Source organism: Bipolaris zeicola, assembly GCF_000523435.1.
Source record: "Bipolaris zeicola 26-R-13 unplaced genomic scaffold scaffold_213, whole genome shotgun sequence".
Classification (NCBI taxonomy): domain Eukaryota; kingdom Fungi; phylum Ascomycota; class Dothideomycetes; order Pleosporales; family Pleosporaceae; genus Bipolaris; species Bipolaris zeicola.
In genome coordinates this window covers 31,816-42,564 of record NW_006912262.1, presented here as the reverse complement: position 1 = coordinate 42,564, position 10,749 = coordinate 31,816, and the positions used below count along the sequence as shown (strand labels likewise).

At 53.5% G+C, this 10,749-nt stretch overlaps 4 protein-coding genes across 4 annotated transcripts; 2 read left to right on the top strand and 2 right to left on the bottom strand.

Annotated features, from left to right (window-relative positions):
* Window positions 1-253: 253 nt before the first annotated feature.
* On the bottom strand, window positions 254-994 carry COCCADRAFT_8396 (uncharacterized protein; the record flags this gene model as incomplete). Its single annotated transcript, XM_007718107.1, has 1 exon — window positions 254-994. The coding sequence occupies one exon, from the start codon at window positions 992-994 to the stop codon at window positions 254-256; it is 741 nt and encodes a 246-aa protein (XP_007716297.1).
* A 1,033-nt stretch (window positions 995-2,027) lies between these two features.
* COCCADRAFT_106644 (uncharacterized protein) lies at window positions 2,028-3,241 on the top strand (the record flags this gene model as incomplete). The annotated part of the gene is made up of 4 exons (XM_007718120.1): window positions 2,028-2,354; window positions 2,435-2,629; window positions 2,679-3,098; window positions 3,155-3,241. The coding sequence occupies 4 exons, from the start codon at window positions 2,028-2,030 to the stop codon at window positions 3,239-3,241; spliced, it is 1,029 nt and encodes a 342-aa protein (XP_007716310.1).
* Window positions 3,242-3,998: 757 nt separating this feature from the next.
* COCCADRAFT_8394 (uncharacterized protein) lies at window positions 3,999-7,421 on the top strand (the record flags this gene model as incomplete). The annotated part of the gene is made up of 4 exons (XM_007718106.1): window positions 3,999-5,048; window positions 5,099-5,380; window positions 5,427-6,368; window positions 6,420-7,421. The coding sequence occupies 4 exons, from the start codon at window positions 3,999-4,001 to the stop codon at window positions 7,419-7,421; spliced, it is 3,276 nt and encodes a 1,091-aa protein (XP_007716296.1).
* Window positions 7,422-7,903: 482 nt separating this feature from the next.
* On the bottom strand, window positions 7,904-10,525 carry COCCADRAFT_106660 (uncharacterized protein; the record flags this gene model as incomplete). The annotated part of the gene is made up of 6 exons (XM_007718119.1): window positions 7,904-8,995; window positions 9,060-9,414; window positions 9,464-9,667; window positions 9,716-9,846; window positions 9,901-10,063; window positions 10,203-10,525. The coding sequence occupies 6 exons, from the start codon at window positions 10,523-10,525 to the stop codon at window positions 7,904-7,906; spliced, it is 2,268 nt and encodes a 755-aa protein (XP_007716309.1).
* Window positions 10,526-10,749: the final 224 nt, after the last annotated feature.

Here is a 10,749-nt window from a genome sequence, read left to right as displayed (position 1 = left end):
CCCCAAAGTGTACGTGAGGGGGGGGGGTTCTGGTTCTTATGGTACATGTATATACATATAATTGGTTTAGTAGGGGCACACTGAGTACGGGTGACCCCCCTACTTTGCTGTGACACAGTTGAGTTTTTAATTTATGGAGAAAAAAAAGGTGAAATATATAATTTGTACAAGAAGAGTGATTATTTGCTTGCTGTTTGCGAGCGTCTATTTGGGTATCTTTTCTTTTGGCCGTAAAGTAAAACACTTTTTGAGATTATGCAGCCTGTTGCTGTTCCTGGCCTGCATCCTGGACTTTTGCCTTTTTGTTTTTTGCTTGCTGGCGCTTGGAGATGGGCTTTTCGGCTTTTGTCTCGTGCGTGGGGGTGGAGTCCAACGTGTCGCCTGGCCGCTTGCCGTTTTGGTTTTTATTTGCTTTTACCTTTTGTGATGCCTTATCTTTTGTCTCTTGCGCTGACTTGTCGCCGCCGTGGACAATGTCGACTATGCCTTTGAAGCTCTGTCGTTTCAGGCGGGCAAACTCAACGACGCTTCGTGGCTCCTTGGTGAGGCCGTCCTTGCCCTTTTCTGTGCCGAGCCCCCATACGGAAGCGAGGTTGATGATGTCGCTGGGTGCTCGTATGCCCAGGGCGTTGTTTGCTTCGGAGCTGAATATCAGACCGCGGCCTCTGGTGACGCGAATGAGCTGGACGGCGTTGCTAATGACATTGCGCTTTGCAGCCGGATCGTTTGATAGTATGCCTTGGCTATAGCAAATCTCAATCTTGATTCCTCGTGCTATAGCGGTGCCGAGCATAGGAAACTTGAAGTGTGTTTCGAAGCGGGTGGTGAGGTCGAGGGATATGATATCGACGTCGAGGCTCTGGCATGCCTGCTGCAGGGTGCGCTCGTCGGTGGGCCGGGCAGCAACCAAGTCATAATGCTGCTGCAGCTGGGGGATGCGGAAATTGGAAGCCGAGTCAGTGAGGAAGATGTTACAGCGGCGCAGGATGCGCATCCGGGCAGGGACGGGGAAAGGCAGGCTGGTGGGTACGGGGGGAGTCTGGTGGTGAAAGGGCATTGATCAGCGTGGCGTCGCAGGCGCAGGCGCAAGTGAAACTGGAAAGTGGAAGCCACAACTGGACCGGCAGCGTGGGTGGTACCTACTATATCAGTGGGGAGTCTCCCAGTATATGTGTGCGTGAGAGCAACGACATCGTATCCTACTGCATTGCATCAGCCCGGCGCCCGCTGCATTGCATCACTACGACGCCCAAAAGTTGCCTGGTAGCTCACATTCGTCGAGAAAAGCGATTGTCCGCTGCAGTCCCGGTGTCGCGCCAGGCCAGGGCACGTGCAGATCGTGGAACATTTTCCTCAATGGCGTCGGCGGGCACAGAACGAGTGGTGGGAGTGGGAGAGGGCGTGGGAGAGAGCGCGGTAAGGCTGCGGAAGAGCAAAATAGGTAAGTCCACCAAGGCGGCGGAAAGCAACGATCGTCACCGGGCTGGCTGGCCTCTCGGAGCGAACAGTTCGCATCAAAAAAAAAACCCCTAGCATTTGGTGCCGAAGCTTGGCTCTGGAATGCTTTGCTGAACGGAACTGCACTGAACTGGTCTAACGCACACACACAAGCCACCCTCGGCCAGGACTGCGACCACCATCTCGCCCATCACCACCACTACCGCCCCCAGCAGCTCCTCGACGTCGACACGGCACCGAGCGAGCCCTCACCAGCCTCACCACCGCCACACGCCCGGCCGCCCCAGCCACAGCCCCAGCCACAGCACGAGTGCCGTGCCCATCGTCACCGCCTCTTTGGGCTGCTGCACTGGACAAAGACACAGGGCGCCGTCGCTGTGCTTGCTGCTGCTGCCGGCCTCGCCCTGGTCCTCTGCCTGCCGCCGTTGCTGTGTGGTCCCGCCAGCCTCCGCCCTCTGCCCCCACTCGCACCAACTCCAACTCCAACTCCAGCACAAACACCACCACCTCCGTCACCACCACCACGCGACCCCCCGCCCCCGCCTGCCCACACCCCCTTCGCTGCCACCATGGCGCTCAACAACTCGAGCGGCGCCACGAGCATCGCCCGCGTCTATGCCGATGTCAACGCAAACATGCCCCGCTCCTACTGGGACTACGACTCGGTCAACATCTCGTGGGGCGTGCTGGAAAACTACGAGGTCGTCCGCAAGATTGGCCGCGGAAAGTACTCCGAGGTCTTTGAGGGCATCAACGTTGTCAACTACCAGAAATGCGTCATCAAGGTCCTCAAGCCCGTCAAGAAGAAGAAGATCAAGCGTGAAATCAAGATTCTGCAAAATCTGTCGGGCGGCCCCAACATTGTCTCGCTGCTCGACGTGGTGCGCGATAACCAGGTGCGTGCCGATTTTGACCTGGGCTTGGCGCCTGGCTACCACTGCCGCTACTGCTGCTGTTGCTAACACGCGACGCATAGAGCAAAACCCCTTCGCTCATATTCGAATATGTCAACAACACCGACTTCCGCAGTCTGTACCCCAAGTTCCAGGACTTTGATGTGCGCTTCTACATCTTCGAGCTGCTCAAGGCCCTCGACTTCTGCCACAGCAAGGGTATCATGCACCGCGATGTCAAGCCTCACAACGTCATGATTGACCACGAGAAGCGAAAGGTGCGCATTGTAAACTGGCGCACGCGCACTGCTGCTAACCCGAGCCTAGTTGCGCCTGATTGATTGGGGTCTGGCCGAGTTCTACCATGCAGGAACAGAGTACAACGTCCGCGTTGCGTCGCGTTACTTCAAGGGTCCCGAGCTGCTAGTCGACTTCCAGGAGTACGACTACTCGCTCGACATGTGGTCGCTGGGCGCTATGTTTGCCTCGATGATTTTCAGGCGAGAACCCTTTTTCCACGGCAACAGCAACTCGGACCAGCTGGTCAAAATTGCAAAGGTCCTTGGCACTGAGGACCTCTTCGACTACCTCGACAAGTACGACATTGAACTGGATGCCCAGTACGACGACATACTCAGTCGATATCCCAAGAAGCCCTGGCACTCGTTTATCAATGCCGAGAACCAGCGCTTTGTCAGCAACGACGCCATTGACTTCCTTGACAAGTTGCTACGATATGACCACCAGGTAAGCCCAGTCAGCACCTACGCCTTGCAGCGCTTCCCTCCTAACCCATGTACCAGGAACGACTTACTGCCCAAGAGGCCATGTCGCATCCTTACTTTGCTCCTGTCCGACAAGCTGCGCAGCAGAACAGCACCGCAGCATGATTGAGATACCCAATTCACGTGATTAGATGTTATGTAATGGCATAAAAGCACAGGCGCCCAACTCTTTACTCAAATCAGAGCATTCTACTTGCAGTCACGCTCTGAACGTGGCGGACTATCAGGCGTGCCGGCGTGCACACGGGTCATGAACAACGGAGTGATATATATGCAGGACAAAAGACGGGGGTACTGTTCTTGGATAGGCCATGAGAGAACGGAAACGGCCCAGCGCAGGCGTATTTTTGCGACCAACGCTCTAGGGCTGACGGTCAGAATAATGCATAGCCAAGGTGTTAGTGGGCTTGTACAAATGTCCAATGGAGTGAGTCCTCTTTCTCGAATGTTATCAATGAATATAGTATTATGATGTGGACTTCAACTAGTGATTGCTTCAAACAACTTGACAGTGTCAATTTTATTACGGCCAAGGCATTTTCGTGGGCAGTTCATCAACGGCTGAACCGTTCCCTGAGAGTTCACCCAGATGAGTAGGCGGGGTCAGATCAGACGCTCGGACTCAATGTGGGGGTGACGCACGCCGGACTTTGAAGACTCACACCCAGTCACTATTTTGTTAATGTTGCCCCGCCCCGCGCCCACTACACTGCGCGCTGCTTGCAGACAATCCCTCACACATACCAATTCCTCCAGGCACAGACTACAGTTGCCATCGCGAATCTATACTGCCCTCCATCCTCACTTTTCGGCTCACGCTGGGCGCGTGCTCATACTGCACCACCACTACTCGACCCCAACCATGGCGCTCAATGCGTCCTCTCACAACACCACGGGTGATAAAACGGCGCCCAACACCGCCCCGCCACCCGAGCTGAGCGGAGAAGCCAAAAAAGACATTCTCGGCGCCGCTGAAACCGAAGCCACTGGCCAACATGCGCCTGGTCGCGAGAACGAAAAGGGCGTAGAGAAGAAGGAGAAGACTGCCAAGGAGCTGGAGAAGGAGAGGAAAAAGGCCGAAAAGGACGCAAAGTTCAAGGCCAAGAAGGCTGCCGCTGCTGGCGCCGCCAAGGATGCTCCGGCAAAGGAGAAGAAGAAGAAGGGCAAAGAGGAGGAGCAACTGCCCGAGTACGTTGAGCAGACACCCAAGGGCGAGAAGAAGCGTCTTCAGAGCCTGGACGGTCCATACACAAAGGCATACATTCCCAAGGTTGTTGAATCTGCATGGGATGCTTGGTGGGACGCTCAAGGCTTCTTCAAGCCTCAGTTCGCAGAGGATGGCAATGTCAAGTCCCCTGGTCACTTTGTCATTCCCATCCCACCACCCAACGTCACCGGCAAGCTACACTGTGGACATGCGCTCGCAACGAGTCTTCAAGATGTCTTAATCAGATGGCACCGGATGAGAGGCTACACTACGCTGTATCTTCCTGGTTGCGATCACGCTGGTATTGCTACACAGTCCGTTGTCGAGAAGATGTTAAAGCGAAGGGAGAACAAGACCCGATATGACCTGGGTCGCCAAAAGTTCCTCGAGAGGACCATGGAGTGGAAGGAAGAATACCACCAACATCTGACCAACACCCTGCGCCGAATGGGTGGTTCTTTTGACTGGACACGCGAGGCCTTCACCATGGATGAAAATCTGTCAAAAGCAGTCACAGAGACATTTGTTCGCCTCCACGAAGACGGTCTGATCTACCGAAGCAACAGACTGGTCAACTGGTGTACAGCCTTGAACACGGCTTTGAGTGCTCTTGAAGTCGATAACAAGGATCTGGCTGGCCCGACCAAGCTGTCTGTTCCAGGGTACGAGAGAATGGTCGAGTTCGGTGTCCTTACACACTTCAAGGTATGTCGAGCAGAGTCTAATCTCGAAAACTGTACTAATAACTTCTATAGTACGCTATTGATGGTACCGACCAATTCATCGAGATTGCTACCACACGTCCTGAAACCATGCTTGGTGACTCGGGTATCGCCGTCCACCCTAAGGACGACCGTTACAAGCACCTCGTTGGAAAGAAGGCCAAACACCCCTTCATCGACCGTCTCATGCCCATTGTTGCAGACGAATATGTCGACCCCGAGTTCGGTACTGGAGCCGTCAAGCTGACACCAGCACACGACCCCAACGATTTCAACCTAGGAAAGAAGCACAACCTTGAGTTCATCAACATTCTGGTATGTCTTATCCTGAAAAAAAAAGAACAAAAACTAACATCTACAGAATGACAACGGAACAATGAACAAGAATGCCGGTCGTTTCGAGGGCGAGAAGCGCTTCGATGTTCGTTACACCGTTGTAGACGCACTCAAGAAGGAGGGTCTGTTCGTCAAGACCGAGCCAAACCCGATGAAGGTGCCCATCTGCTCAAGATCTGGCGACGTCATTGAGCCCATCATGAAGCCACAATGGTGGATGAAGATGGAAAGCCTAGCCAAGCCTGCCATCGAAGCCGTCGAGAAGGGTGACATCAAGATTCGGCCAGTCACTTCCGAGAAGATCTACATGCACTGGATGAACAACGTTCAGGACTGGTGCTTGTCGCGTCAACTCTGGTGGGGCCACCAAATACCAGCCTATTTCGTCCAAATGGAAGGCACCGAGGGTGACCGCAACGAAGACGAGCTCTGGATTACTGGTCGTACAGAGGAAGAGGCAAGAGCCAAGGCTGAGAAGAAGTTCCCCGGAAAGAAATTCACATTGTCGCGAGACGAGGACGTGCTCGACACATGGTTCTCCTCTGGTCTGTGGCCATTCTCCACTCTGGGTTGGCCAAACCAGACTGCCGACCTTGAGAAGCTCTTCCCCACCTCTGTCCTTGAGACAGGCTGGGACATTCTCTTCTTCTGGGTTGCCAGGATGATTTTCCTATCCCTCTACTTGACCGGAAAGGTTCCTTTCAAGGAGGTCTACTGCCACTCTCTTATCCGTGACTCTGAAGGCAGGAAAATGTCAAAGTCGCTCGGTAACGTTGTGGACCCTGTAGATATCATGGATGGTATCACCCTTCAGAAGCTCCATGACCAGCTCCGCGCCGGTAACCTGGATCCCAAGGAGTTGACCAAGGCCGAGAAGTACCAGAAGACCGCCTTCCCTCAGGGTATCCCCGAATGTGGTGCTGATGCGCTCCGTATGGCACTTGTCGGATACACAACTGGTGGTGGAGTAAGTTTGTCCTGTCATTTCTTATCAGATGTAATACTGACGTCTTTCTAGGACATTTCGTTTGACGTCAATGTCATTCACGGATACAGGAGATTCTGTAACAAGATCTACCAGGCCACCAAATATGTCATTGGACGCTTGGGAGAATCCTTCAAACCGCAGGAGAAGGTTGGAAAGAGCGGAAAGGAGTCTCTGCCTGAGCGCTATATCCTCCACAATCTCAATGCCGCTGCCAAGAAGATCAACGACCACCTGGAGGCGCGCGAGTTCAGTCTTGCCACCCAGGTTGCCTACAAGTACTTCTACGTCTACCTCTGCGATACATATATCGAGAACAGTAAGGCCATCTTCGACGAGGGAAGCGAAGAGCAAAAGGAAAGTGCCAAGCAGACGCTTTACACTGCCATTGAGGGTGGTCTCAACATGATTCACCCATTCATGCCCTTCCTCACGGAGGAGCTCTGGCAGCGACTGCCCAGAAGGCAAGGCGACAAGACACCTTCCATCTGCATCGCACCTTTCCCACAATACTCGCAAGAGTTGGAAGATGAGACCGCAAATGCCGAATACGAGCTTCTCGTAGACAGCGCGAAGGGCCTTCGTTCTATGACCGCAGAGTACGGCATCAAGGATAATGCATCCACATATATCCAAGCCCTCGACGATAGCACACACTCTATCCTCTCTTCTCCAACATCTCTCCCCTCAATCCGATCTCTGGCAGGCAAGACCGTATCCGAGATTAAGATTCTGTCACCTTCTGAGACCGCGCCCTCTGGCTGTGCCGTGTACACAATCGGCACATCAGCGACCGCGTACCTCGACGTCAAGGGCCGCATTGAGCTCGACAAGGAAATCACAAAGGCCCAGGATCGCCTCACGAAAGCCAACGAGACGATTACGCGCCAAAAGAAGATTATGGACAACGACTGGGAGGAGAAGGTCAGCGATGTGGTCAAGGAGCAGGAGAGGGAGAAGCTCAAGGCTGCCGAGTTGGAGGCGAAGAACTGGGAGGCGAGTATTGCGCAGTTTGAGAAGATGAAGATTGAGTAGGTGGATGTCTGTGTGTGTGTGTGTGTGTGTGATGGAGAGGTGTGTATGATGAGAAAGCACAAGTGCACTCAATGAAGATTCCAGTTATTTCATAGTAGAACACTTGGATCAAAAGATGGAGAAATGGAAAAAGAAAAGGAGGATGGCGTTCAATCTCATTTGATCTAAATTTGATCTGCTTTGCCTTGCATTCATATTTGTTGTACATGTAAGCCCTTTTCATCATCTACAAAAACTGCATATGCCCCCTTTGTTCCAACCTTGGAGAAACGCTCTCGAGTGCTGTGCCCTCTTTAGCGCTTGCACATGTGGCAAAACGGCTTGTAATCTGGGGGGGTTTGTGGGGAAGGGGAATAGATATACAACTGGTGAGTAAAGAACACCGTGGAAAAAAAAAGGCGGAAAGGAGGTAACGGCACATCCTCCCCATGCAAGAATGTGAGAAAAAAAAAGAAGATAGCTAGTAGGAGAGCCAACATGTTTCACGATGCAGCCCCGACTTCCACTTTACCCGCAGCACTCTCCACACCCCCCTCACTTTTAACTACCAACTGCGTCGTGTTATTCCCCGCCATCTCACTACCCAGGACCTCGGGCCTCCATCTAAGCAGCAGCTTGCGTGCACTCGGCTTGGCCCTCTCATTCTCCGCCCACATCTCCGCGAGCACATCAACGACGATCTTGCGGACTGGGGGCCGAAACATGTACAGGTAGTGTAGAGCGTTACATGCGAGATCGATGCGCTCTGGGTCCTCTGCCATTTTCTTGAGGCGAACAAGGAGGGTGTAGTCTATTGAGGGGATTTCGGAGAGGAAACGCAGAAGGATTTTATCCGTGTGCTCGATGTAGGGCAGAATACCGTCGATGAGGCGGAGGGCGCAGCGGTGGTAGTTTCCGCGCGGCGGTTTGGAGGGCGAAATGCCGTTTACAGTACCGTTTGGTAAAGGGGACTCGGCGGATTGGGTGAGGATCATGTCGTTGTACCATTCCTCGTTGAGCCAGGAGATTGCGACGTCGATGCGGCGTTTCCAGTCGTAGAGGATGTATTGGTAGAGGGAGTCGCGGATGGAGTCGCTGATTTTGGGGTTGCTGCTGCTACGGGTGGTGCTTTTCACGGCGTACTCGTCTTTGATGCCATCGATGGGGTCGTCGAGACCGGCGCTTGCGCGTGTGGCGAGGCGGGAGAGGATGGTGACCCAGGCGTCGCGGCTGTAGTCTGTTGCTGCTAGACGGTTGAAACCACCCTTTGTGGCCTTGCTCTTTTGTGTCTCATCTACACTGCTCAGCATGCCGAAGGCGCGATGTACGGTCATGTCACCGTACTTCTGGACATCCTGTTCGGATAATGGAGGTGCTTCGGGCAGCTTGAAGGGTGCTAGAGCAGTGGATGGGCCTTGTTGGGTTGGAAAGGGATTTGATGGGATGCCGTCAAGCTTGTTCATGATTTGTTCCGCATCTTCTGGTTCAAAGTCGGGCTCGTATTCCTCTTCGTCTTCTGCAGCAGGAGCGCTTGGTGGCTGAATAGGCTGGTTCGCAGCATTCTGGCGCAGTGTCTGATACCGAGCGCGGACGGCCTAGATGCATGTTAGTGTGCTATGTGTTGACAGAGAGTATGCTCAAACAAAAACCACCACATACATTGATTGCTTGTTCAAGCTTTTGTGGGTTGACTGACTGCAGGACAGGCACTACAATCCTGACTAGTTGCTCAGGATCTTTGAAATTTTGCACATCAAAGTTTGCAGTGCTGCCCTCAGAGTTGAGCGTATATAATTGTCGCCAACTTATTGGACCAGGCGGCAAAGGCTGAACAGAGGGTGTACGACTGGGGGGCTCAGCCACAAGTCGTTGTCTCTTGGCGTGATCAAGGCCATCGGTCGGCTCAGCGGGTGCTGGTCGCTTACGATTAGATTCCTCGAAGAATTCCACACGGGCACGATGCATGCGTTCCAGGAACTGTTGTATGCGTCCATTGATTGGGTTCTCGGGGTTCCTGTAAGGGTAAGTACTTGAGATGGCGTGACATCCTGAGGTTGACATACCTCTTCATAATGTTGACGAGCAGTGCCCTTGTTGTACGCTCAATCGACTTGATAATGACCTTGTTCTTAGGCGTCATTGGCGAATTGGCAAGCTTCAAGGGATTGAAGTTGAAGACACTGTTCAAGATTTTATTTGCAGCATTTGGTCGGCGATGGATCAGCATGCCCAAGCTGTTCAAGGTGGCAGTCACGAGCAATCCGTCACTGGTCTGTGTTAGATGCATGTCGGCAGCCTGTGACTGTCTATCTAACCTGTGATCCCCATGTATGATATCCAGCAGCCTATCCAGTAATCCATGTCCTTCAGCCTCGAGGCTCGCATACGGTATAAGCGGGTGGTCGCGGGGCACAATGGAGAGGGAAATATCGTTGTGATCGGCGCGCTGCGAGACATGAGATTTTGTGTTTCTACGTCGGAGGGTTGGAGGAGTATCTACCCTAGGGTCTGCAACGCCTGGTGTCTGTACCAGGACGACTTGTTGGAGGAACTTGACGCAGCATATACGCACGCCAGGGGCGGCCGAGTCCATTCGTCGCAAAATGTTTGCTTTGATGCCAAACATGAGGCCCCAATTTTGCGAATCGCTGGGGTCGGAGACACTGGGCACATGCAAGAATAAGAGCGTGTTCGCATGAAGACAGTCAAGGAGCATGCGAGCATAAAGGGACCTCAAGAATGCGCAAGGCATGTTTGACATGCGAGGGGCTCTATCTGATGCGAGGGAGGGGGTTTACTTACGTATGTTTGTATACGAGCGGGTACACGCTCGCGGCCGCCTGGATGGCACTCTTGATGACGCTCTTGTCATCGACATTCTCCAGGTAGGCCTTGAGGGTAGCCAGCACCGAGGGCGCGCTGCTCTGCTTGGCCTCCTGGGGCCATGCTGGCGATGCAAAGGCCTCTGCCAAAAACTCGGCACCCCAGCGCTGTATCTCGATGCTCTGGTCTTCACTGTAACCGATGATAGGGAGCACACCCGGTATAATGGTAGGATAGTATCTACCGTCGCCTAACGCGAGCGACCGGGCCGACTCCATCTGCTGTATCGTTTGCGAAGTCATGGTGATGGTGGTGGCAACACACTGGCGGCGCGCTTTGTAGTGAAGAGTAGGAGTAGGAGTTGTAGGAGTCGTGAGGCTTGCTCACGCGCGCGACGCAACAGTCAAACTAAGAGCGCGACAAAGACCTGACGTGTACGACCAAAGGGCGTCCCATTCCCCACAATGCTAGCAATTACAAAGAGGCTGTAGAGAGCGTAGAGAAGGAAAGGGGGGATGGGGATGGG